Source organism: Gymnoscopelus braueri (genome assembly GCF_963280865.1).
Source record: "Gymnoscopelus braueri genome assembly, chromosome: 8".
In the NCBI taxonomy this organism is placed as follows: Eukaryota; Metazoa; Chordata; class Actinopteri; order Myctophiformes; family Myctophidae; genus Gymnoscopelus; species Gymnoscopelus braueri.
The window spans coordinates 21,910,691-21,938,632 of NC_137609.1; the positions used below are offsets into that span (position 1 = coordinate 21,910,691).

Here is a 27,942-nt window from a genome sequence, read left to right on the forward strand (position 1 = left end):
GATCGGCTCATTCGCCTGTGCCAAAGTAGCATATTTTGTCGGATGAAGAGAACAGAAGACTCTCCTCACTTATAGGACTCGAGAATAAAAGACTCTCCTCACATAGGCATTTTAGCGTGGAAACTTGGGTATACAGCTGTGGTCAAAATACCTCATTTAGAAGGTCAGAACAGGTCATGGTGACCCTGTCAGAGATGGAAACACAAAGACAGATGGACAAAAGTGGAGCTCCCTCCAGCACAAATTACATCCTTGTGTGCTGTGTCCCACAAACTACTCATACTATAACTACTCAAATGGGCCTCATGGCTCGGCAAGGCTTGTATAATATATAAACACATCACATATTATAAGTACACAAATACACCAAAATAACTACAGTATAGTGTGAACAGAAAGAGGTCTGAGGCCCCATCAGAGCTGAAGTTGACCAGAAAGATAATTGAGTCCTCTTTCACATTAATACTAGCCTCGGAAACCCATGCCTTCTTTTTTTTTCAATACTGACAAACGCAAAATAACTATTTACTGTTGGTCCGCTTGGGTTTCACACTTGGACCCAGCCCCTGAAGTGGACTCAATAAATAAAATAAAAAAAGACCATGACTCAGCAAGTCTTTGTGCATACGTATGTGAAAATGCGAAAAGAACTCAGACCCCTCTGAAGTGAACCATTCTCAGAGTCTGAGTACGGTTCACTTCTAATCCACGTCGTTGTGGTTCGCTTAACCTGTGCATTGTGAACACAAAGCGCTCCAGGTTCACTTCTCTCTCTGCCATTGTGTGTTTGTCCTCTTTAACTGGACCATGAATGTTGTATCTACAAGCATTCAATGTAGCCTCAGAGCACAGACCCTCTTCCATCAGGAGTTCATGCACACTGACTGATTGATTGATTGATTGATTGATTGATTGATTGATTGATTGATTGATTGATTGATTGATTGATTGATTGATTGATTGATTGATTGATTGATTGATTGATTGATTGATTGAATGAATGAATGAATGAATGAATACTGGACTCAAGTAAGGGAAGGGGGAGGGGGTTGGGTCCATTGTACTCAATTCATCATCATGACATTGACATACAATTATACATTAGGCTACATAATATTTGGATAAAGATATAAGAGACAGACAGATAAACACACTGCTATACAGAATGTCATACAATCAGCTTACAGGTTGCTGGTATGAAGAGTGAAAAAAAAGTACCAGAGAAGAAAGATAAATGGGGGGGGGGGGGGGGTAGGGGGGTAGGTTAAGACTTAGACAGGGGCCATTTTCGAATTGCAGCCTCCTGAAGGTGTATCTTTAGGGCAGTTTTGAAAGTGAGTAGGGCTTTACACTCCTTTACTCCTTTTGGTAGGGCATTCCACATTTTTGATGAATAGCATAAGAACGAGTTCATTCCCTTTGTTGAGCCAAATCTGGGTTGAACATGATTAGTAGAGCTGCCTCTGGTGTTATGATCGTGGAATTCATTAACATTTTGGAAGTATTTAGACAAATACAGGGGGATCCCAATGTTGTGGTGTATCTTGAAGACCAGGCCCATAGCAAGTTTCTGTACTCTGTCCTCAACCCTAAGCCATCCAATCCTAGCAAAATGAGCAGGGGTTAGATGGGTTTTGTGATTGAGGTCAAGAAGTAGCCTTACTAGTTTGTTTTGGGATGTTTGGAGCCTTGTTTTTAAGGCCTTGGAGGTGTTGTGATACCATGAAGTGCATGCATAATCATAATAACCTTGTATGAGGGCCCCTGCAAGAATCTTCAGAGTATTCTTACTGACTAGACGTCCAATCCTATACAAGAAGCGTATTCTTTGGTTAACCTTTTTGATCACTCTTTCGGCATTTTTGTTACCAGAGAGGTTTGCCTCCAAGATGGAACCCAGGTAGGTAATTTCCTCCTTTCTTGTGATAACATCATCACCCACTTTGATCGTGAAGCTCTCAGCCTGGCTAAGGTTAGAACTGGACCCAAAGAGGATGGATTCACTGACTATCCCTTTAACAAATTGCCAAACATTTCACAAATTAATGATTGCCCATAACCTACTAGTTCCAGCCTATACTGGGTTAGACCCAGTTGTGTTGTTTTTGTCATTGCAGCTCCAGTAATTAACAGGTCTTGTTTTTTAGATGACATCATCTTGGGAGAGATTTGATGCATTATTGAAATAAAAGCTGATCTGTCTGTCCAAGATTTTAACAGCATTATGCGAATTCTGGTTACTTTTTATGTACATTTTTGGTACAGCTATGCTAAGTGGGTGCAAAACTATTGTGCAAAACTATCATCATTACTAAATTATATAATGAGACTGTCACTGCAAACACACTTTGTTTGCCCATTTGCCCATTGCCCATTTCTCCACCAGAGGGGGCTGAAAACGCGTCTTAGATATGCACACCTGTAATATTCTTTTCGTTGATTGATTGATTGATTGATTGATTGATTGAATACTTTATTTAGAAAGACATGGTAAAAGTACATGGAAGTACAATTCACAATACAAGGTCCTCTAAACTGGATCGCTCATAAAAGCACTTATACAATTTAAAATGAGATCCCCATGCACTCAAATCATGATGACATTTAAGAAGACATACAAATATACACTACTATGCAGAACGTCATACAATCAGCTTACAGGTTACTGGTATGAAAAACAAGAAATATGTACAATAGACGTTCTCTTAACTTTACCTGCTGCAACTGGACCACAGAAAAATGGGAATGGAAATATTCAATTATTGATTTTGAATATTTGATTTGATATAGATTTTTTAGGTGTTTGTGGAAATTGATTGATGACCAAAACATATTGTGTGGACATTGCTTACACGTATAACCTACTAATTTTCATGTTACATACAGACACTACTGTCCTTTCGCCAGGAGATGGCCCTACAAGCCTATCATTAATGTTAATGACCTATGTTTTCTTTCAAAAATGATAAGCACAACTTACAAGATTCGTGACATAAGAATATCTACAATAGCATTTGGTCGGGCTAGCTAGGTACATTCTACGATTTCAAGGAAAACTAAATATTACATTTTGTTACATTTGTATTGTATGTGAACTTTCAATACCGTAGGCGTAACTCTCTACCTCGAGTAGCCGACATAAAACCTATACCTGGTGTATAGATTTTAAAATTACAGTTCAGTAAAGCACAACAAAGGATACAATGCCTCTTGCATAATGCTGGCACTGGCAGCCTCATTTGAAACATAAACAGCAATGTAGCCTATTATAGTCTGCTGCTAGCTTACAAATACTACTTGATCATTTAATTACCACTAATTATCATGTCCTTGGTGTTGAAAAGCGCAGACATGTTGTAGGTCATTGATTGGGTATCGATTCTATAGGCTAATCGTTTGCATGTTTAAGACTTAAAAATAACAATAACAATAACAATAACAATAACAATAACAATAACAATAATAATTATAATAATAATTATTATTATTATTATTATTATTATTATTATTATTATTATTATTATTATTATAACAATTACGTCGACATTCTGACTTTTGCCTAGGACTAGGATATAAATCATGAATCCAATCAGTTTTGTTTTCCACCTTGTTATGGGTTGATTAGGTCGCGGGAATTTCCCACGCGTGCGTGACTCACTTCATGTGAAAGACAGTGAAAGGATCAGGAAACATCATGGTAGGATCTATGGGTATTATAGGTTGGAGGGTGTTGAATGCTTGTGTCTTCAATTCAAAACATCCCATAGAAAACGAGCTTTCAATCAGATGCGTTTATAAACCGTAAAATATCAAATATGTATCTCTTTTGATCTGTGTAAATGTTTTGATGACGCCAAAAATACGCACCATCTCTTGACTATGGGGGATATACGAAAATATATTGTTTTGAGTACGGGTAATATCGTCGAATTATAACTTTGTGCATAACAAAATAACGTTTTACATTCTTGTGCTTTGTCACAATATTTGTTTTCCTCATTCATTTTGTGTATAATATGTTCTTTATGGTGTATTGATGTGTCGCTGCACCCCTCTGGTAAACTAATGGGTCATTCCAAAAAGAGGTGGCACTTGTTCCGTGACGCTCGTCGTCATCCTGGCCAGCGTTGCCATGTCGACGTATTATAAGCGAATTTGGGCTTGTTTTTCTGTAAAGTCACTTGGTTGTGGGTTGCGTTTAAAGTGTACTTGCTTATTTTGGGCTTGTTTCCTAATGTTGTTTAAACCAGTGGTTCTTAAACATTTTCATGTCAAGGACCCCCAAATTAATATGTATTTGTCTGCGCCTCTGCGGACCCCATCTGAAAATATTTTATGCCAGGGACCCCCATACAAGATTTGTGTTGTTAAAATGTTTCAAAACATATTCAATTTTTTTGGGGGGGAAAATACCAGATCTACAAGCTCACAATGCGTCGCATTGTGACGCGTTGTGAGCTTGTAGATTGGCTATTTTAAAATAGCCAATGTATTACGTTTAAAGGGCGATGGGCTGGCTTCTTTTGGGCTTGTTTTCCTAGACATGGTTCCTTGTTTCTCTCACACAAGCTGGCAACACTGGTCATCCTGGCTCACATTATTGATTTGGCTTCCTACGGGAGGGAAGGACACGAATCGTTGGTTCGTAAGGAACCCCAACCTTTCTCTGAAAAGTGTTAATATATTTTAAGGTAAGTGTGAGCTTTTAGTCGATACCGAAACCATGTTTGACCTGACACTGGCATTTAGCTGGGTCTTTCTTTGTGGAGTATCGCAGAATAACGGGTCACGAATCAGTCAGAAAGGCAGTCAGCCTCGCTAGCTTAACTTCATGTATGGTTTATAACTGTTAACGTCGTCGGTTAGTGCGTGTTGAACTTTCATATTGAACTGGTTTATTATACATATTCATGTTCATAAAAGACACGTTTCACACGGAGTTTAAATGCCTGCTGGGGGGGAGAAGTGTACCTCTTTGGGGGACATATGTTAGCTGACATGATGGGCCTAACGTTGGTTGCATGTGTGAACAGAACAGAGCAGAGGGAAAGTTAGAACGCATGTGCTCGTTGTTGTTGGTCTTTGTTGCAGGTGACAAACCCCGCAGGGGTCCACGGCACCCCACAGGGGTCCACGGGCACCCCACTGGGGTTCCACCTCCAAACACCTTTGACTGACAAAATGATCAAAGCAATTAACTTCTAAAGAAGATCGTGTGTGTGTGTGTGTGTGTGTGTGTGTGTGTGTGTGTGTGTGTGTGTGTGTGTGTGTGTGTGTGTGTGTGTGTGTGTGTGTGTGTGTGTGTGTGTGTGTGTGTGTGTGTGTGTGTGTGTGTGTGTGTGTGTGTGTGTGTCAGCTCTAACCTTTAATTCAGAGGAACCAAGTCATTAAATGCTGCCCAACGGGAGGTAATCTCAGATGTTATTGCCTCCATTTCCAACCGTTTCAGATTGGCCAGATTCTGTTGCATTTGTCATGATGTATTGTTATCTTGGTGCAGACCGTCTTCTTGAGAAATAGACAAAGGTTAAAGCGATTATTTTTGACAAAGCAATCAAATGAGCTATCTGGCTGCAACAGCTCTGGAAATGAACCCAACCTATGTACATTGGAGTAGGGTTAAATCTACACTACAGTATCATGTGTAAATATTGTTCCAAGTTTGGACAGCCTTGCTGTCTTTCTCTGTAAAGATAGCTGTAGCTTTGAAACATGTCTGGAACTAAGCTAAGGATGGTGTTACATTGAAGACAATCTGGCAACCCATCGGCAAAAACAAAAACAGTGTTTCCCTTTGAATTTGCTTTAGTTGCTGGCTGCTGAATCTGTTTTGAGAGATTTTAGGCATACAGTAGTTGCTTATGTATAAAGCCAAGGATGACAATCTTTAAAAAAAATTAAAGGTAGGGTAAGTGATTTACTTTGGTTAAATTAAGTGTTAAATAGCTATATTCTGATAGTACTCATTGCTATAGAGTGTTTGTTAAGTAAAAGGAGTCTCCTTGTCTCTCCAGCTCTTTATAAAACAGAAATGCATTTTCGTTTCATTTCCAATTTTATCCAATTAGGATAGAGAACTCAATCAGGATATAGATTAAACAAGTGAAATTGCCAGTGATGACACTAAGAAATGAGCAGGCAAAATTTGAACTGGAACACTATAAAAATGGGTACTTTCTCCTGATTGGCTGAGATTTTGACACCTAGCGGAAAATATATTTTCCGTTTATTAAGGAGAGACGGGGAGACTCCTGAACAAACACTATAGCAATGATTACTATCAGAATATAGTGCTTTAACCTTTTAACAAAATACTTTTTGTTTTAACCAAAAAATATCACTTACCCTACCTTTAACTGTGCATTATCTGTCAAAACATAAATTACATATACTGCATACAAATGTACATGCATTTACTGCATGCAAATCTATGGTAATATACTGCATACAGTATATTACCATAACGAGTACTGTACATTGGCATAATTGGCATAAGTGGGAATTAAACCTTATAACTGTAACACAGTAAACCACTAATGTCCCTTTTCCACAGTGAAAAATTCAGCGTACATTTCGTATCTAAGCTCATAATGCGAACTGTTGTGAGATTGTAGATCTTCTATTTTTGCCAAAAGGATTTGGTGTTTTGTGCAAATTGCGTGCACCTCCTAGGTTAGATCAGCTAAGTATATAGGATTTATGCTCTGCTCTAGGCATACATACTTGTCACATGTCAACTGATCATGAACCAAAAAACATGTAGCCATTTTGGATTTTTATTCTCTGCAAATTGAGGCATAGAATGGACTGTTGATGAATTAATGAGTTCATTCATGAGTGTGACCTAGATGCTCACGTCTTGCCATGTGCTCTCTCTCTCCTACAGTGTTGTTTTTCCCAGAGACACTATGGATGAAGAGGAGCAGTTTGTGAACATTGACCTGAATGATGACAACATCTGCAGCGTCTGCAAGTTGGAGACGGACACTGGTACCATGTCCTTCTGCCATGTCTGCTTTGAACTCAGTATTGAAGGTACGTAACCTGAGCTCCCTCCGTCTCCTGTTTGCTCACAGCAGCAGCGAAGAGCAAACAAAGTGATCTTGTGAGCCAAGCGTGCTCTTCACATGCAACTGATGCATTCGTGCTAGCTTATGTTTCAAAGCAACGTGCAGGCTGTAGTCTTTGGCACACAGAGGGCTGTTTTCTTCCAACTCGGTGGTGACTATTATTATGATAATAATAATAATTTAGTCCCCTTTGAAAGACCTCTATATTCCTGCGGGGGGATTCAGTTTCAGCTTCACCCACCTATTTGCTGCTCAGATGGTTATGAAGAGCACTTCGGGGGTTAAGTGTCTTGCTCAGGGACATAGCCGGGGCCGGGGGGCGAACCGGGGAATCTTGTCCCGCCTCTACCAATTCAGCTATTGTCCGCCCTCCTTGTTGTTGGGATATCAATCACTGTACATTTGCACATACATTATGTGAAACTTGTCCTCTGCATTGTAGTGCCAGTGGATGCCATTAATATGGCGTCTGTCTCAGGGACACTTCAACACGTAGACAGGGCGAATTGTTGACCTTCCGATTTCCAGGCGGCCTCTCTACCCACTCAGCTACTGCTGCCTATGAATGAAATACTATATGCTCTTTTTAATGTCTTATTGGCAAGTTTGCAAAGTAAACGAGCACTCGTCAAACAACAGTCTTTTGCCGGATACACGGTTCAAATAAAGTATTTTAATAATCACAAGATTTTGACGTGAGCCCTCCTAGCATTTGAGATGCTGAGGAAGGCTCATGCCGAAACCTGTGCTGCCTGTGCCTAATTCAGAAGATTTTGAAGTGAGTGCTGGTCATCTTGCTTTTTTTATTGGCAAGTTTCCCTTGTGCTAGAAATAATATTTAGCTGCTTAGATAGAAGATGTAGGCAGCGTGGCAAACTGTTGTATAACACACTTAGTCTTTCGCATTTTCCAGTGACTTGGGTTGTTTAAGGTTCTTGTTCTGCCAGTTTGCGATGGAATGAATCCATAGAAAGGAATTGAAGGTTATTGCTGGGGATGTGGCTTGGATGTCAGTACCCCCATTGAACACCCATCACTGTATCTGTACTTTAACCATGTGTGAACTGTGTGTTGTCTCAAAATTGCTCACGCCAGTTGATATCATAATGGAGAGATTTGTTTTTCACCCGCTCTCTCTCTCTGCTCCTCATATCCTCTCCTGGAGGAATATGTCAGATTTCTGTGCTGAATAATTGGCCGCCTGAAAGGCCTGTTGTCGTCACCGGGGCATGCTACTATGCTGGCTCCCGTTTGATGTGTCACTCTAGCACAAGCGCCTGTGTTTGAAGTGCCTTTTTCTGCTTTTAATTAATGAGCAGCCTATTTGAACTAGTGTAGTGGCTCTGAGGGGATTAGATATGCTTCTCTCTCACTATTTGTCTCATAGATCCACAAGAGCTTTTTTTTGCGATTTGAGAGCAAAGCAGTGCATTTACACAAAAGGAGTGGGGGGAGATTGAAAATGGTATCATATAGGCTAGGCTAGCTGAGTAAATTATTCTCAGAATCAGACATCATCATTACCCTTGATAAGGAGAGGGAATTCATGCAGCAAATATTTACAGGACTAGAATGGTCAGTTATGACAAAGGCGAACTGAATGAGGGAGTATGGATTGTTTAGTCTGGCCTTTGTTTGCTTTTGAATTATTATTATTTTTTCTGATATATTTTAGGCTTTACGTGCTTAACCTTCTATATTTTTGTGCCGATCTAATCTGCAATAGCATATACTGTAGATAACACACACACACACACACACACACACACACACACACACACACACACACAGTATACACTCATACTGTAGGTTGGTTTGTTTACTATTGAGTGAGAAGATCATCTGAGGACCCCCAAAATCATTTGGGGTCCCGACTCATAGGTTGAGACTGAGAATCACTGGTCTAGAGGTACAGTAGTTGTGGTTTTGCTGCCATGAAGTAAGACTTGTGCGTCACCAAAATGTATCAACTATACGTTTCCTTCTATTGTTAATTACTATTTGTAGTGTTTTGTTGCTTGTTTAATTTAGTTTCCCCCAAATGTTAAGCCTAATAAGCAGAGGTGTGTGATCAACTATATTTGTTCCGATTGGTAATAGGATCATCAGCAATTAAAGGGAAGATCACCAATAGTTTTTTCCTATGCTAATATCAAGGCGAGCCAAAAGAAAAAGCTTTAAAATCTGCACCCTAATACTGTGTATTTAGATATGTTTCTGGCATGGCATTTCCACCCGCAGAACCCTGTTAATCTTTTTACAAACCAGCCATTTTCTTTGGATATGAAACCACTAATATCTGTTCTCCTATGCCTGCATAGGAGCATCTCCAAAACGTTGCTCTGCACTTCATACGAATAGTTAACATTAAGGATATGATTTGGATTGTGATATTAAAGATAAGTTAATAATATTAAAATTATGCTGCGATATTGTCTCATCCGGCACAGACATAGACTTTTAAAAAGAGCCTTTGTTTGAATAGAGGAGACATTGTAATTATTACATCAATCGTTTTAATATTGCAAGTTTGGCATCTGGGTAAAAACCCATGATATTCCCAAATACGAGATGTAACATTTTTCTTAGTTTTACACTAAAGATTGTCCATGCTGGCATTCATTTCACTGTGAGCTCTATGTTGTGACTTAACTACTCCTGTAAAAGACTAGGCTTATTTACTCAAATATTTTTATTAAACTTTCTCAATAACTGGTTAACTCCAAGTCTCAAATAAATATCTCCCCCTCTGCAAGCCATCCAACTGTGTCTCAAAACACATTTTCAATTCCTTTTCCCCGTTACTGTAATTCCTTGCACTCATGCATGGCAAGTCTTTACCGTATATGACCGTCGCCGTATATTTTGTTAAACTGTAAAACATTAACCGTTTGACATGAGGACGATTTCTTTGTTTTCTAAACACCAGAATTCTAATTCAAATTTGTAAAAAACAAACCATGTTGCCATATACATAGCAACATCTAAAATGACACAGATGCTTTCCTAGATTGAAGGGTATAACAACGTATAGGCTTTCTAGGTCTAAATGGGTTAAATAAAATACATGTATACATTTTTGATTGATCCAGAATTACTTGACATAAGCCTGTTGAGTCATGATTCATCAGCACTCTCCACTTTTTTATGTCACATAGAGTATATAGGGTCTTATGTAACAGTTGGGCAGCAGAGTTGAGGGGATAGCGGACAAATGTGTCGATGTAATAGACGAGGTCTACCCGGGTGATAGGGACGATAGCTCAGCTGACTGTGCTTAGTTCAGGCCTTGCTGATAGGAACCCCTGGCCCTCTTATCTGCCCACTGACTGCACATGCATAATGCCCCCAGTTCATCATGTGCCAGGATTCATTAGGATAGAAGTGAAGGGAACAAAAGGCTGCTCACTGTCCGTGCAAAGAAGGCAGACGAAGCATGCTGAGCAGTACCTAGACTCTGCCCCCCCACCCCAAGAGACGAGTCACCATCTCCCTAAAACCCTTTTCTGGAGAAGTTGGTTAGAATGATTTATTTATTGTCTGTTGCTAAATGAACGTGCAGCGCCTGCTGCAATGCAAAGGACGTCTCAAATCATCATTCATTAAATCATTTATGTCACATCTCCTGTAAATGGTGTAAAGGAAATCTGCTAATGATTACAGGACATTGGTAAAAAAAATGATAAAGGCCATTTTTACATGTGTCCTGGTTGAAACTTGAAATTAAAAAACAAAATATTTCCCTCGCATAAATATGTGACTGAGTGAACGCACTCAACTTCTTCTCATTCACCATTTTCCTTACCTCACTAATCTTTATGTATTACTGAACATGCATTGTCAAACTTGTATTGTTTTACTCAACTATAAAGTTTAATCTGTTATGTTTATATTACAAAGAGCATATTTAAAATGTGACGGCCGCAGACTATGATCACACATTGAATTCTGGATGCACACTTGCCAAGAACAGACCCAGATTTCACCATTTTCATTTCTACGCACGACCTCCCCTGAGGCCTTGCTCAAAGGTTTACATGAACTAGTGATGTTCACACGTGTATGTTTACACGTGAGCTGCTGACATTATGCACAGCTGAAGTCAGTCCTTACACCAACTCGAAAGCCTGATTTATACTTCATTGCATGCTGGTGTGGCATGCCGAAAATAGCCTTGTGAGCTTGTAGATTGGCTATTTTTGACACAACGTGCGGCTTCATATAATGAAGCATAGCAAGAAAAGACTGTACACTAGAGTTTTGTATTTTACATTAATCTAACAAAAGGCTTATGTCAACAGGATATGAAGTAATTTCTTTTTGTCTTGCAAATGGGAACATTCACCACCCGCCCATTAACCACTTGAACCCTGTATACTACATTGACCAGTGTACCCCCGGGACAAAAATTGCCAGTCTACAAGCTCACAACGCGTAACGCTTAGTGAGCTTGTAGATTAGTTATTTTTGCCGGACGTTCGCCCCATGAAAAGGGAAGCTAGGGGAGATTTACAGTAAGTAGAGTAGCGAAGCACTGCGTGGGGGGTGCTGTGTGTTCCGGAAGCACAGCCTTTGTTACACTGTAGCTGAATACTGTAGCTGAAGTGTTTCCTGTGGAGACCTGTATCCTTTTTCTAAAAGTAGCTTTTCAAACGTATGCATGACATGAATGGCCGCAACACTTTGAACAACAACAATGTGCTATCTGTTTATTACCCCGTTTTCACATAGCCAAAGTGCAGGAAGTATAGTGGAAATCCAACTCATGTGAAAACGGGCACTGATCTTGTTTGGTTTGATCTTGTTTGGCAGAGCAATAGATAAGAGCCAGCATGCTTTAATGCGGGTGCTTAATAACGAGACGAGAGGGCCTGTATACTCGACTGTAGCCAAAAACTGTTCAGTGACAAAATGCTTCAGAGCAATGTTGACAATAGGCTATGAGGAAAGATGAAACTTAAATATGTTGCATGAAGATGGCTTTTCCAAGATGTAAGTAAAATTATCTCAGTTTATAGGGAGAGGTTGGGTGAGAGCGAGAGAAAAAAGAGAAAGGCACACAGACACACTGAAGGGGCTCACGAAAGGGGAATCACTGCAGCGCACACACAGCTGTCTGTAATCTTAAGAAGTGGCTGTTTAAAAAGCAATGTTGCAATGTTGAGCAATGTTGACATTTCAAGATGTGTCGTCTTGGACATGAGATTTTAAAACTCCTCCTGTTAACCCCCGTGTCCCCGTGATAATGAATCATTGAGAGAGAGAAAAAGTGTGAGAACCATTTAGCTTATCCTCTGTTCTTCCGATGGATTAAAGTTACAGTCTTGCGTGCTTACTGTCACCTCTCGTGCGAGTATAAAGTACTATACTGTTAGAAAATATACAAATGAAAACGCTTATCAGGCAATACCAGCACTTATGCTGCCAAGGAGGGCATGTTAAAACGGTCTCTCCCATTGCCATTCCAGCATGTTATGCTAATTCGTTTGACGGTACTGCAGTGAAAACAGTCTATTGTCGTCACATACTAAAGCATTATTCATCATTATCATTATTAGTAATAATGTACCAGGAAAAGTTTAGGAAATAATAAAACCCCCAAAGTTTTTTCAAAAGTAGACAATATACAATCTCATTCATTTTCGATTAATTTGAGGATTGAAATGCCTAGTCTCCAGTGGTGGACAGAAACCTGCACCATGTACAGATATCAAAATGACTCCCAATATGTTGTACCAATGTAATGATGCATTCATTATGTGCCAACCTCATTGATGCATTGATAGGAAAACTTAAATTATTAGTCTCTGAAAGTGACAACAAATTTGCCATTTCCATTTAACTGTTCAGCTTCTACAGTTCTGCTACAAATCTGATTAACACAACATACTAAACGTGACATGATACACACCTATGACACACACACACACACATGCGTGCATGTGCACCAGACAGAGAGAGAGAGACTGCGCATGGGAAAGAGACATCATTCAGTTAAAGCCCACATCACAACAACAAAACACTAACATGTCAACATACCTGACCGGACCCAGAGAGAGAAAGCGAGAGAGACGCATTTTGACATTACTGTGTCAGACTGTGTAATTGAATATTATTATTGAGGTGAGCCTCTTCAGTGAGTGGCCCTTTTTAAGTCAAATTGTATGATGCCCACAAAAGATTGGAATATATTGCTATTAGTGCTATAAGTATGATACTGTGTACCATAGTGTATTGCTCATTCTTAAAAAAACATGTCTGTTGAGCTGCCAGATTCAGCTGAACCCAAACAGATTCCTCCATGTCCTTACATAATGCAAATGGATTTTTTTGCTGAGTCCTGTGATGAGGGCAGAAAATGCCTACAGCTAGAGGCACAATGCCCTGGAATGATGCTTTTGCCGCTGATGCTGGGCGCTGCTGTTCAAGACCTATTGTGGTGTGTGCTTAAAAGGGGCATGCTTTGTGGGTGAACTCTTCACCCCTTGAGTATACAGAGCACCGCTGCCCCTGGCAGCGTTATATGTCTGAAAACAGTGATGGCCCAGAATGTGCTGACTGTGCTACTGTATGCAGTGCTAAACCCCACCCAGCTGATGCTGAATGGTTCCCTGATTAATTACTGTCTGGGAGATGTTTGGTGGTCAAATATAATAGGCTGCTTTCAATGTTCATTTATCGTTGATTTAGACGTAGAGGCTCATTTTCCACTTTTACAACCTATGAAATGGGAATAATCTGATTTGTTCCAGTGATACAGCCATATTTAACTGTTTAGCTCAAGTTTAAATCATACCATGGACTGGAGCTTGGTAACCATTTATTTCCACCACACATAGTATCAGTTTATCACCAAGTACCAACAGATACCTTTTCCCCTTTCCCCCTAGCAGTATATTAATTGACCATTTACACTGCTGTAGAACCTGCAAGTTCATCCAATTCTTATAGACTGATAAGGAGCACACTAGAAGGTAATGTAAGCAGTGGCAAGGGAAAGCTATCCATCTGTGTTAGAGTATTGATTTGGAGGACTTAACTCTGCAGGTTGACCACTTTACCCTGCAGGTTGACCATGGAATTGGAATTTAAAGGTCATTATGAACGAGCAGCTGAGAAAATGTAGCTGAGAAAAGCTGCCAGGATTTTTCTAGTAACCAATTATTTTACCCCTTTTCTCTCCCAATTTATTTGATTTACCAATCAATTCCTCCCACTGCTTGCTACTGCTGTTTTACCCACTGGCTCACCTGCCAGAGGAACCCCCACCACATAGCACATCCATCCTACTGCTCCTGTTCAACAGTCATTATTATTATTACAATGCACAATTTCATTCTGCAACTTTCGTCGGCCGTAATCTCAAGATGGATTTGTGTGTTCTGGGTGGGGGAGAAGGATCGGGTGAACAAGGGAAAGGGGAAGAGTGAAATTACATTATGAAGTGAGTTTTGCAACTTTGGAATGATCCTTTTTATGACAACTGAGCGGGTTACGCAACTGTAGCATGCTCTTCTTATTTAGAAAAACAGCCTTTATGTTGCTTGCTTACTTACTTGCTTGGTGAAGGAAAATGCTTTGTGCGGTCTGCTACAATGTCAGTCCATTTTGTGCAGGTATTATTTTGAAATAAACAATCTTGTAAATTTATGCTGGTTTCTCTCCTGTGTCAGAAGTGCAGGTATTGGTTGAGCATCTGTTCACGTGAGCTCTGTCTGGTTTAGAACCAAGGCATGCACAGCTGTCAAACACTGCACATAAGGCTGTGCCAAGGAGCTCTATTTGGACACCGTAACCCCATGACCTCTGTCCTACTTGTACCAACTGTCATCCCAGGCTCCAGTAAAAGTGTGTCAAGGATCAAGTGTCCTTGCCCAATGTGCACACAATAAACAGATGAAAGCAAAAACAGAGGTCTGCACAAGGAGTCTGAAGTGTGCATCTGTGGCAGATAGATATATCTTGCCTGGTCTTGCACTGGAGTGGAATACGCAACGTTGTCTGTAGAATGTTATTTGTTTATTTTGTACATCTTGTATGATGCATTGGGTTTCTATCTATAAGGGTTTCAGATACCTGTTTTGTTTTCTTTTAACCAGGCCTCCTGACTATGAAAACCCTAGTGTTCCTATTCTGGCCTGGGCAAGTCGTAATAGGTGAACATTTGGTGAAGATAGGCTTGCGACATGTAGCTCGTATACAGGGTTTCTTTGGTGATGAGTGTTTAATGGAAGTGTATACATAACATATATGTACATAATATATGTGTATATATATTATAGGCCTAATGTTCCCATTATGTGGTTCAGCTTCTAACTATGCAAAACAAGACCTGACATAATTTGTCAGGTAGGTCTTGGGCTGCGCAAATACAATTATATCAAGTTTATGGTCGTTGTCAATAAGCTCAAAATGCCAGACCACCGGTATGGTCCTTTAACCATATTGAGTAGGACTTCATTTCCCACCCCGCACTATTTGACAGTGTCCACCCTTTCAGCTCCACGTCTACGTACATCTGTCAGCTCACAGAGTGATTATTCCTGCTTTCTTAAATGAATTTCTTGTCAAAGAAAGTTGATAAATGATATACACAGCCAGTGCCAGTTTGACTGGAATTAAAAATGCAGCATTTAATTTGATATGTTAGAGTATGTATCCTATGACAACATGTGATTTGGCTGTCGACATAGCGGGCTATATTTTTGCATTCCTTTAATGGCTTTGTTTGTAAACAAGACTGGAAGTACCCACTTGTACCAGTTTGTACCCATGGGCCATGCCTTTATATAATATTTGTCTATTAAATTAAATTAAAGTCCAAATTTAAGGACACATTTTGCATTAATTTAGTATACAGTAGAACTTATGGTCTGTGGAAAATTGCACTAGCCTAACTTTACATTACATTTATGTTTAGTTTTAGTGACGCCTACCTTCCTATACAGTTGACAAATTGCGTTTTTTATGGTGTGATTATTTTTGTATCATACAATTTGGCCAACAAAAACATGCATAGTTTCTGTAGGCTAGGTATTGGCAATAAAGTAGAAGGTAAAGCCATGAGGTAATGGGTGTTCTTAGGCTGATTCCTCATTGTCTGTAGGCTATAACACAGAAATGTAGTGAATAGTCTCTAGACAGGTGCTATACCAGAATGTTGCGTGCAGTACTTAACATCAGCAAGAGTACACATGTTCCCAACAAGAATCTGTATGATGGAATACCAGGAGAATGAGACTAGCAGGACACAGCCAAAAACATCAAGAGCTGCCAGACAGCAAATTGGTGCTGTGGGAACCAACACACGGGCACCGGTCACGAGAATGTCCCACATTAACAAGAAAGATGCAGGAGCGAAAAGCACCAACAGGCTGGCCAGATGTATGGAGAAGCGGGATGACTGGAAGCAACGATGGGGCACTCGTCTGACGACGACCTAGAGAGAAAGAGTATACAGTATATTGATCCTCTTGGGACTTTAGGCTACCTATAACGGCTGACCTCTCATTTATATTTGCAGAGCAGGAGATGAATACAGGAGAACAAAGCAGGCTCTCATGGGCATGAAAAGATACCCTCGGAACAGATTACATGATAAGATTACCGTTTCCATGACAGCAACCACTACAGTAGTAGGTCCTAGTCTGGCTGGCAAAATGTTGCTTGCTAAATAAAGAGCAGGATTTTATCAAATGAAGGGACACCAATCCCGCCTGAGCCTGGGGTTTAGTATAGCACCCCCCCTCACCCATTTAGTTGCCATGTTGACACTTACATACTACTTGTATACAACTCTTATGTGATGTTTTTTGTGGAGTGGATCCAAATTTTAACCAAAACTATTCTATAAGAAAATTGGAACAATGCATTTTTTCTGCTACATCCACACCAGCCTGTAGTGTTTATTCACTGTCCTTTACTTTGTACCACCCAAGTTGGAAATTATTTCAAGTCACCTGAATTGGCTCTTTAACTCTAATTAACACAATTACAAGAACTTGAAGGCCCAGGACGCTCACTTGGAAAAACACTGTTCTATTCAGTAGTGAAAGACAGTTAACTGTTGTACAGTAAAGAGGCTGTTCTTTAAGCGCTGCTGATCATCAGTGTCATGCTGGTAAATGTCCCTGGCTGCCACGGCAAAACAGTATTGAGTCAGCTCCTCTGAATTGTGTATGTGTGCTTGCCTGTCTGTGTCTGACAGTGAAATACAGTAATGCTAAGCTGCTTAGCTAGAATGGGATCTTTACCTGATCGTGTACTACCCTGGTTGCTGGTCCATGATGGTCAGCTAGTATATGTCATAGTCCAGGTCAGGAGCCGAGACTGAGTAGCTTATGAGCTGTTGGTTGATTGGGTAGAAAGATTATGAAGGCCCTGGCAGGCAGTATGCTTCAGACGGTGTCTTAAGCCTAATTGTCTCCGCCAGGCCGAAGGCATGGCCGAAACTATGTTTTCGCCCCTGTCCGTCCGTCCGTCTGTGAGCAGATAATCTCCGGCACACCGATTGGTGTGAAACTGTGCACACATACTCCTTGGAGGCCAAGTAAAAAACCTCTGCCCCACATTTCTCACATTGGCCTGTTATTGCGCCACCAGGAGGCAGATTTTTCCTAAACCCATTTTTAAATAATTCTACAGATTCTGTCCAAACATCATGCACATTGGCGCACATTATCTCTATGGTCATGTTATTAATACGTATCTCTCATATTTTTCATATTCCAATTTTCATATTCCATCCTGATTGGTTAAGATTAGCTTCCAAAGTTTGTAGGAGTGGCCCATTTGAACAAAATGCCTCAAATCATGAATGCAGCATCCGATTGCCTTGGCCAATTTTTTTGTTACTACTCCTACAGATTTTGTCCAAACCTTATGCAATTCGGTATACATTAAGACGTATCTGTCGCATTTATCATATCCCATTCCGATAAGCTTCCAAAGTTGGTGGTGACCGTTTTGCACCAAATACCACACATCATGAATGCATCGCCTGATTGCTGGGAAACTTTGCACGCACATTCCCACTAAGCCAAAAAGTTAAAATCTCCTCATGGTAGCGCTACAAGAGCCCACTTAACGTTTTGGCCTACAACTCTTGAACCATAGGTCATACAATCAACATATTTCTTCCCCTGGATTCCTTGGATCATCATGACACAATTTATAGGCCCTGTTTGTGCCAGATTAAATGTTCTGCCATAGTGCGTTTTCTTCAACCGATCCTTTTTGCTACTACTCCTACAGATTTTTTTCAGATTCCATTCCAAGTGGTTATGACCCAAAGTTTGCAGGTCCTGGGTAGACAACCCGGCCTGGCGAAGACCTGTGCTCAGAGGAGCACACTTTTCTTGTTTACTTTGTTGCGTGACCGTGTTGCTTACTTAAAATAATTGATCTACAAGCTAACAACTTTGTTTGTTTTGCATCCCTTGTAGATCAGTTCTTTTTGGCAAGCGACACCATCTTGCAATGGAGTAAATTAAACATAAGAGGCCAATATGCACACACACGCACATGTGCACAGATAGTGTGTGTCATAGTACCCCAACAAGATGAATCCACTGTAAAGATGTCAGGTTGTCTAAAACCTCAGGCTTAGAGTGCACATTCAACACACACAAGCTAAGAATAGATATTCCCACACATGACTGAGTCACACTCTTACAGCTATATAGGCTAGTTAGTATGTGCTGAGGCAAATGAGATGCATTCATGTTGACCTTTATGTAATGGGACAGTTTATTTGCTGCTTTTAGCTCTTTAATCAGCCAGTCCGGTTCAGACTTGCGAGCACAAGGACAAAAATGAACTGAAGATTATCCACTGCTGTGTTTTGTAGCTGATCCTGTTTAAAAAAGTAGCGTTTGCAAGGAGAGGTTCCTGATAGTCACACAGCCTAGCTTTTGGTGAACTTGGAGACTTCTTTCCAGGCTTACTGTAATGTAATGGTGAAGAAAATGCTAACATATTTGACCAACATAATATACGAATGGTTGATTGTCCTTGACTACAAAAAATAGTGCTAGTTGTAAAAAGAAAAGTGAATCACCTCAAATGTGTGGAGCATGATTGCAGCTTGATGTGCTGCTGCGTCCACACTAGTGACGGCAAAAAGCTACAAAACGACCAAACATGGCCAGTAGGGGTGTTGGGAAAAATCGATTCATGTAACAATCGCAATTCATATTCAAGGGTTTTTGTTTTTTTACTAACTCCAGTCACTTTCAGTTCAGCACAGTTGAGGTGTGTGTGTCACTGTCCAGCTGACGCTTGTTGACAGACACTCGTTAATGTTACTTGCATCAAGGCAATTATGTTGTGTTTCTGCATCAAATAGAACTACACCTTATCTAAGATTCCATCACAGCCAAGATTTTTTACACAACCCTCTCTGGTATTATATAAGTTTTAGTTTGAGCTAGACTACACTTGGTTGTTAAAGTCCAGATGAAAACAATATGACAATATCTTTTTTTTTGAGAATCGATTTTTTAAAAATCGTTTTGAATTGATTTTAATCTAATTGTGACCCAACAGAAAATCGGAATCAAGAATCGTTTTGATTGTCAGTTTGTAGCTTCATGTCGCTGGCTTTCATTGAAAATGACTTGTAGCCTGTAGCTTTGTTGCTGCTTGTTTGAACGCAGCATCAAACGCACATTTATTTATTAACCCTGGTGTACTTAATTTAGGCATGTCGATATCAAAAATGAACCCGGTGCAATGCGACGGGGTGTGGTATCTGCTATTTTCGAATAGCCGAAGTATAAAATAGGACTCAAGTGTTTAACAGAACTGGTGGTGAAGCATAGTTAGGGCGGGCACTAGTGCAGGCTATTTAGGACGTGTTATGTGAGTTGTTCTTTGAACACAGGCTGCTTTTGAGGCAGCAATCTGAATCACTTGCAAAGTTCTCTGCCCTACATTGGGCACAGCCCCCCAACCCATGGGCCCCAGTGCAGGCGCAATGGCTGTATTTTCTATACAGCTACGCCACTGAACAGCGCTAAATATTCCAGTAGTTTTGTATTTATTTTTTGTCGATAACAAATCTTCTGATAGTCTGTAATCAACTTAGGTGGCATTCTGTCAAAATAAATATGCAGAGATAAAAAGAAACAAAAGTAGGAATGTTATGTAGCAATACAATAAAAGCGTAGATGTTACTTTACAACAGAAGGTGATCTTAAATGTGTTTTATAGTTTTTGAAAAATTTCGGATTTTAGTAAATATTTAATTTCTTTAATGAGAAACGGCTGAATTTGGTTTTCTCTTCTTCCACTTAGATAACAATATTATACTTTTCCATTCAAATAAATATATTGACCACAAAAGATATTAAAGGTAGGGTAAGTGATATTTTTTGGTTAAAACAAAAAGTATGTTGTTAAAAGGTTAAAGCACTATATTGTGATAGTAATCATTGCTATAGAGTGTTTGTTCAGTTACAGGAGTCTCCCCGTCTCTCCAGCTCTTTAATAAACAGAAAATACATTTTTCGGTAGGTGTCAAAATCTCATCCAATCAGGAGAAAGTACCCATTTTTAAGCTTAATTTTTATAGTGTTCCAGTTCCAATTTTGCCTTCTCATTTCTTAGTGTCATCACTTCCAATTTCACTTGTTTAATCTATATCCTGATTGAGTTCTCTATCCTGATTGGATAAAATTGGAAATGAAACTGAAACTAAAATGCATTTTCTGTTTTATAAAGAACTGGAGAGACAAGGAGACTCCTTTTACTGAACAAACACTCTATAGCAATGAGTACTATCAGAACATAGAGCTATTTAACACTTATTTTAACCAAAGAAAATCACGTACCCTACCTTTAAATCATTGCATTAAAACATCCTGTGAAGTGACAAGTGCACCCCTGCTTCTGATAAAAGTACTGAGAAAACCATGCTGAGCTTCATTCTGTATGAATGATTGTGATTAATCTCATAGTGTTTGGTGCTTGCTACCTGCTAGCAATGTAGACTGAAGGCTTTCAAACAAAGCCTGAATAAGCATCTCTTTCTTGTCAGTCACACGCACACACGCACACACACACGTTCCTGTCCTTTCTCCCACTCTCTCTTCCTTGCCTCAGGTATTTATTGAGCTCTCTCATTAGCAAAACTTGCTCTATATAACCCAGTTTGCTGCAAGGTTGTTTTGACTTTGGCCAGTGTGGCTGAAAAGAGTGTCCTGTTTTTTCTTTTACTCAATCCTAGAAGTGTCTCTACTGTGTAAATTACAGGCGATCTGTCTGTTTTGGAAGGAAGTCTCAGGTAATTTAAGCCAAACTATAACACAGCTGCCCAGGTACTCTGTGTGGACAGAAGGTATTCTGTGAAGCTTCCTCAGTGAGACTTCTCACAATTTTAGATAATTTGTGTGCGTCGAGATTGGGTTAATCTGCTATCACTTCTCTCTCTATGCTCTGGTGGTTGATCCGTCGCACACTAAGCAGCTTACACAAGAGTTCACCGTAGGTGAATCTTCCAGTTTTAGCTTGCTTTTACGGAAGTTTAATTTATTAACTAACTTGAGTTCTATAGGTCAACCATTCTTGTCAGTCATTTCATTTCTAAAGAAAGATGCCAGATATGTTCTATCAAGTGTATTATTGTCCAACAATCCCTAAACTGGGCCCTCAGTTTGAGTTCTGTTCCTGTGACTATGCCTCCGGCCGCTTGTTGACTCAATGCTTTGTGTCTGTGTTGTTTCAGGTGTCTCCTCCTCCACTCTGTTACACTCCAAGTCCTTGCGTGGCCACAGGGACTGCTTTGAGAAATACCACCTCATCGCCAACCAGAAGCTGTCACGCTCCAAAGTGTCCCGCAGTGCCTATGAGGGCATGAAGCTGGCCCTCAGCCAGAAGCTGAGCCGCATCATCCAGTACGCCCAAAACAAAGACCCCTCGGATTCCTCAGAGGGCCCGGGCCGGCGAGGGAACAAGCTCCTCTGCTACAGCCAGCAGAGTGACTGTAAGCTGCTGCCTCAGTCTGACGCCCAGGTGCCCCGCTACGCACCACGCTGGGACACGGCCAACGCCACTGGGCTGCCCGATTACACCATGGGAATGTTGGAGTGCCACGACGAGGATGAGCTGGATGATGTTTGGGCAGGCAAAAGCAGGAGGGGTCTACACTGTGGAAGTCAATCTTCTGCAGGAGACCAGGCACAGCATGGACACCAGGGTCACAGCCGAGACGAACGTAAGCATGAACCGCCACGATAGTTATAGCCTAGATTTACTACATGAATGACTTGGTGGATTGTAACGGTAATGGCATTTTCAAGCAACACACATCTTAAAGCTTTTTTTAATATCTCTTGACACCAGTGAGTACAGGAAGTGAAAAAGACAGATAGCAGGCATCATTCCTTTCTTTATCTTCTGTGATCTCTGCTATCCAGAGATTCTCATTGCCTCTGAGCTCTCGCTCATTAAACGTGTCAGACAAAGCTGATGCATGACCATAAGTTCTACATTACTACTTAGAGTCTTTACCTTTCTTGTGGGCGTTCAGTTTGCAGAGGAAACTTCAGCTGGTCTCCCTCTACTACCCCAAAACTATAACTTTTTTTCTTGCCTTGTCACTGCAGCAAGGGTTGTTTGTGTTCACGGGACCCTGAAAGAAAACCTAAAAAGGCTTAATGTCAATTATGTTGTAAATTAAATTGTATTTTCATCCACACGTGTTGGAACATTTTGTTACACTTAATTTACAATTTACAAATTTCTATTTTTATTTGATGCAAATCACAGCTAGCTTCAACATGAGTTAACATTCCCTCCATTAATATTCCTCAAGATGGGAATGAGCAATAAGGTTATTTTAAAGTACATTTTATTTGTACACTCATGGAATATGTATGTACAGGTGCGTCTCTGATTTTGACAAACATGCTGTTCCTTTGACATTTTCTAATCAGAACCGTTTTTTCCCTTAGTGGTTAAAATGAGTATGGAGGAACTCCATCAGCTGAATGACCGGCTACTGTTGCAGATACAAAGTAAGGCACTGTTGAACGTATATGTTGTATGAAGTGGTATGATATCACACAACACTTAAATGTCATGAATATAAAACATATATACTTATAGTGTTTTCCTTTTCATGGCTTTACTTTTAAATGTTGTTTATTTTCTCTATAGCCATTAAAATGTTACCGAACTTAAATGAATAATTGAGTTAATCCTGGCTAAACATCATTGTGTGGTCTATATGTCATAGTTTGAATGTCATTCTTAAATCAAGCTTTTCTTTTAAAATCCGTTTGCACTTTAAAATTGATTAAATTGCATTGATAATGACTTTGAAAACAAAATAGAAAATACAACACAGAATGATACTTAGAATGTTGGATTGCAGCATATTATCTCAAGCTGCATGTTTATTATTTTCATACTGTACTGAAATTAACAGAACAATCAAGTGGACACAGCAATGTCAAGTTTACCCTGTCGTAGTCAATGAGCTAAACATGTCAAACCACCGGTATGGTCCTTTAACCACATGGACCCTAGCTTCCCTTTTCTGGTCATAATTGCCAAATATTTGGTGAAAATAGCAGATCTACAATTTCACAAAGCATTGTCGTGAGCATGTTAGTTTCGTTAAAGAGATTTGGTGTAGAGGGGATGTACAGAACCCTGGGGGACCCTTGTCAACAAAGTCCAGTTTAAGTGGCTAACAGTGCTTTTCACCACATCACATCTTGTGCTTGCAGAGAGAGTACAATACTATGGAGTACTCTCTGCCAAGTAGAGTTTTGGCATCATGGCTTCACTGAATGAAATTCAATTCAATAAAGGTGTGTCTAACACACAGTGTTGGCTTCTGAAGGACAGACAAGTCAAAGCACGTAACCAACCACATTGAATCAGACACTGTGGTGCGCTGGCTCATGCCATGCATACTGTACATGTTTACTGCATCCATCACCATTTTAAGTGCACTGCACTGTACTGTATGTACAGAGTTACAAAGACTCAAAGTAGGAGCATCTCACCGCAAATGGAAATCATTTGTGTGTGTGTGTGTGTGTCAAACAGAAGCTTGTGCTCATCTTATGCTTTCTATCCAGCCCTCTTGGAATAATTTGATCTGCTTGATTACAGTATTTTTTACTGGGAACAGATGTGTAGGCTATAGCTTTTCATACATTATTCAGGGCAGACCACATACGTGCTAAAATTTATGATCTGTTATTTTGGATGCATTTGCATATCCATAAACTTAGTAAATGAGTGTTCTTGGCTCAATCACTATGTCCTTGGCTGACATTATTCTGGCATTATACTGTATGTGTTTGTTTTTGCCTTCCCTTTTCTCTTATAAATTATGCGGTTTTCTGTCATGTTTTGCAACCTGCTTGTCTAACCAGATTTATTGATTTCCCTTCTGTTTGTTTGTTGTTCCTGCCTGCTCTGTCTGTATACGACTTGACCCCGTGTGTAAATTGACAGCTTAACTCTGATCCCTGTGTTTCTGTCACTCTCTCTCTACAGAGGTGTTTGAGCAGCTGACCGCAGGAGTGCAGGCGAAGGACTCATTGGCATCGGAGCTGCACGTGCGTCACATCGCCATAGAGCAGCTGTTCAAGAATTGTGCCAAGCTGCCATGGCTGCACATCAGCAGGGCTGGCGTGAGGGCCAGCAGCAGTGGCCCTGTGGAGTAAAGGAGGCTAAAGGCCAGCATCTTTGTCTTACCTTCCACTTAACCGTGCTTGCTGCAGACAGGCTGAAACAAGCCTTGCTGTGTAGCACTACTTTACTTTATACACAGTGAAGTTAAGCTTGGGGTTGAGAGAGAGGGTGTGGGTGTGCATTGGGTGATGTGGTTTTCCTCCACCAGGTTGGGCTGATGATGTGCAGTTGAGGATAATTTGGAGGATTTGAAGATTTTAATTGCTTGACATGGAACGCTAGTGAAAGTCCTGTTTTACGCTTTGTTCTGCAGCTCAGTTGATTGGTGTTTAAATCACTTCAGCTGATCCAGGAACATAAGCCAGGCTCCAGAACTGATTCTTCCATAGTCACTCAAACTAATTGCTTCCTTTTCTCTGTGTGAAAAGTTGCCCAAAGCAATGCTACGCATATTGACCCTGTGTGTTCAAGATTGAGGTGATCTTTCCACTGTTGCTGGACATGTTACCTCTACACAGACAATGGTATTATTTAAGAATGCCTGATTAGATGTACTGTATACAGACTTTGCAAATAATCTAATCTACATAAATGGTTGCTGTTTGTTTTATTTCATTTTTATTTCTGATGTCAGTTTTATTCATTTCACTAGTATTTTGAATTATCAGTTAAAAAGGAGAATATTCAAATATGGATATTGCACCAGCACCGCTCTATACCACTCTTCCATATTAGCAAATGTTTCTCTTGTTGCTGTGAGTTCTGAGTTACAGTATTTTATACCATGGGATTGGATGAATACTTGATTTGGACTGGCCTACCAGTGAACGTGTTACTTTTAAAAAATACTGTATGTGTCTATATGACCACCGCAACTTAAATTATTGACCCATAGTTTTTTTTATTTTAAGAATTTGAACTGTCTTCGTTTAATTCTTTCTTTCAAGTTCTGTGTGTTTGGATTTTTGCCTTGCCCTCCTTTATTTGGTGACCACTGATCTGCGAGGGCTAAGCTGATGCTACAGCAATATAAATATGAATGGATTCATACTGTTCCTCTTCAGCTCACTGGTTTTTGAAGGGGACATACTGTAAAGAAATATTGACATTACAGTTAGGGTGCACATAATGGACAGTGTTTTTAGCCTGTGGTTGGTTTATGATTGTCTTGTGCTTAATTTATACTCTGTCATACAATGATGTAGTTCACCAAAAATAGATCTACAAGCTCACAACATGTTGCATCTATCAGGCTTTAGATATTAGCCCATTCCCCTTAGGCAGAGCTGAGGTTTAGCCAGTCGGTGAAGGGTAAACGGTGAATCTTGATGTGATTATTCTATTGTTGGCTCTCCAAAATTGTAATGGCAATAAACGTTATATTAGGTTTTCCTGACCTTGCCAGTTGGGTGGGTGTCAGGCAGAGATGCTGGAACACACCCTTTTGGGAGGAGGAACAAACTAACAAGATGGCTTTTCGCTTTAAGATATATTCAGGAATCCTATGCAAGAAATAGACACTTTGAAATAAATCGGAAGCCTTATATGTGGAAAGGATATGAATAAATACTTTGTTTTTTCCCTAAGGTGGTCAGTTGGCTACCTAAATATAGTGCACATGGAAAAACCCTGTTATCATTGAATTGCCATTTTTAATTACTCATCTTTGTCAATGCATCCCATTTTATGCTCTTTATAAGAGATTACATATATTTGACCCCTTGTGGGTTGAGCTCCATTTCAAAACTTTTATCTTAATTTTGATTTAATTGATAAATATGTGTTTGGTGTGTGTCTTATCATGCAAGTTTATGGGTCCAGTCATTTTCACTCTCCATTACGTGTTAAATGAATTTTGAATCTGAGTGCTGTGCAGGCTTGTTAGCAGTGAAAACATGTCTTACTCTTAACCAATGTCTCTGCTCGGCAAACGATTCAAGCTGCCTGCCATTGGTTTGTCTGTGGTGGATCCCTTGATTTGTATCTGACATGTATGCATACCTGTTAACTTTCTCTTCTAGACTAGATTATGGACAGGTTCTTTTTTCCCCCTTCTGATCATTCATATGGCTGCGTTATATGCTGTGTTGAATTTTACATTGTATTTATTGTGTGTTCATGGAGCTTATCGCTGGAGTGATATGTTAACAGTTTGTATTTTTTCTAAACCATTTAAATAAAATACAATTATTTTTAATATTTAGATTGAGATGTATTTTCTTTATTTATAAGTTAGCATTTGCCATGTTTTAATACATGGGTAATCACTCGAAACAAAAGTTTGTCTAACCTTATTCAAATTCTGTTCACCATTAAAGGACATATCCTTTAATGCCTACCATTATATTATAACAAGTAACATTTTACTGGCGCTAAATTGATGTTGTATAGCAACTTAAATGAGTGGGAGAATAAAGTCATATCATCTACTTACCAAGCCACCTATGTATATAAAGGAATTTAAACTTCAGGACAAGTCATTTCAATATAGTCAAACAAATATTAATTAATTGATGTACTACTGTACATCCACTCCTGATTGAATGGAAGATGGAGATTGAGTGCCCTCTAGTGGAGAAATGGCACTAATAAACTAATTTGTCTACTATTAAACACCTGTTTTGATCAGCTGGGATCACAAATCTGAGTTGAAATACATTTGAATAATCACATTAATTAAAAGTAAAACATTATCGGTATGTATTTCATTTTGCATAGTGAAATGGTATTATCACAGCAATACAAAACAGCATATCATTATCAATATGAATAAACACCCATGGGTAATGACACGAATCACTGTAAATATTGGGTCATCTATTTTCTTACATACCGTTATTCTTGGAACTTTTGTAGCACATTTAGGAGCAGTAAAAAATATGTTTAGAACTCAGGAGTAGGTGTCAAATATAACAAATGATAACATTTCCGCCCTGGCTTTGTTCTATGATAACTATGAACAAAGCCAGGAGTGGAGCAATAGGCTACAGTCAGAACTATGATGGCCTAGGTAAGAGATACTGCACTAGACTCCAGATGTTATTCTACACTACAGCTCATTTGGCATTAAGAATGCATCCTACTTTTGTCTATAAGATTATCAAACCGATGTATGCTAGGCCTATATAAGAGTTTAAGTTTAAGAGAAAGCAAAACACAAGCCCATAAGCATAAATTAACATTATTCTTGAAATGGGGGGGTGATGGCCAGGTTACACTA

General features: G+C 39.7%; 1 protein-coding gene across 1 annotated transcript; it reads left to right on the plus strand.

Moving 5' to 3' along the window:
• Positions 1–4,587: 4,587 nt before the first annotated feature.
• cUnh21orf91 (chromosome Un C21orf91 homolog) lies at positions 4,588–26,905 on the plus strand. The gene is made up of 5 exons (XM_080435251.1): positions 4,588–4,691; positions 6,887–7,035; positions 21,796–22,284; positions 23,024–23,086; positions 24,585–26,905. Exons 2-5 carry the CDS (start codon positions 6,909–6,911, stop codon positions 24,752–24,754), a joined length of 849 nt encoding a protein of 282 aa, XP_080291377.1. The 5' UTR covers positions 4,588–4,691; positions 6,887–6,908; the 3' UTR covers positions 24,755–26,905.
• Positions 26,906–27,942: the final 1,037 nt, after the last annotated feature.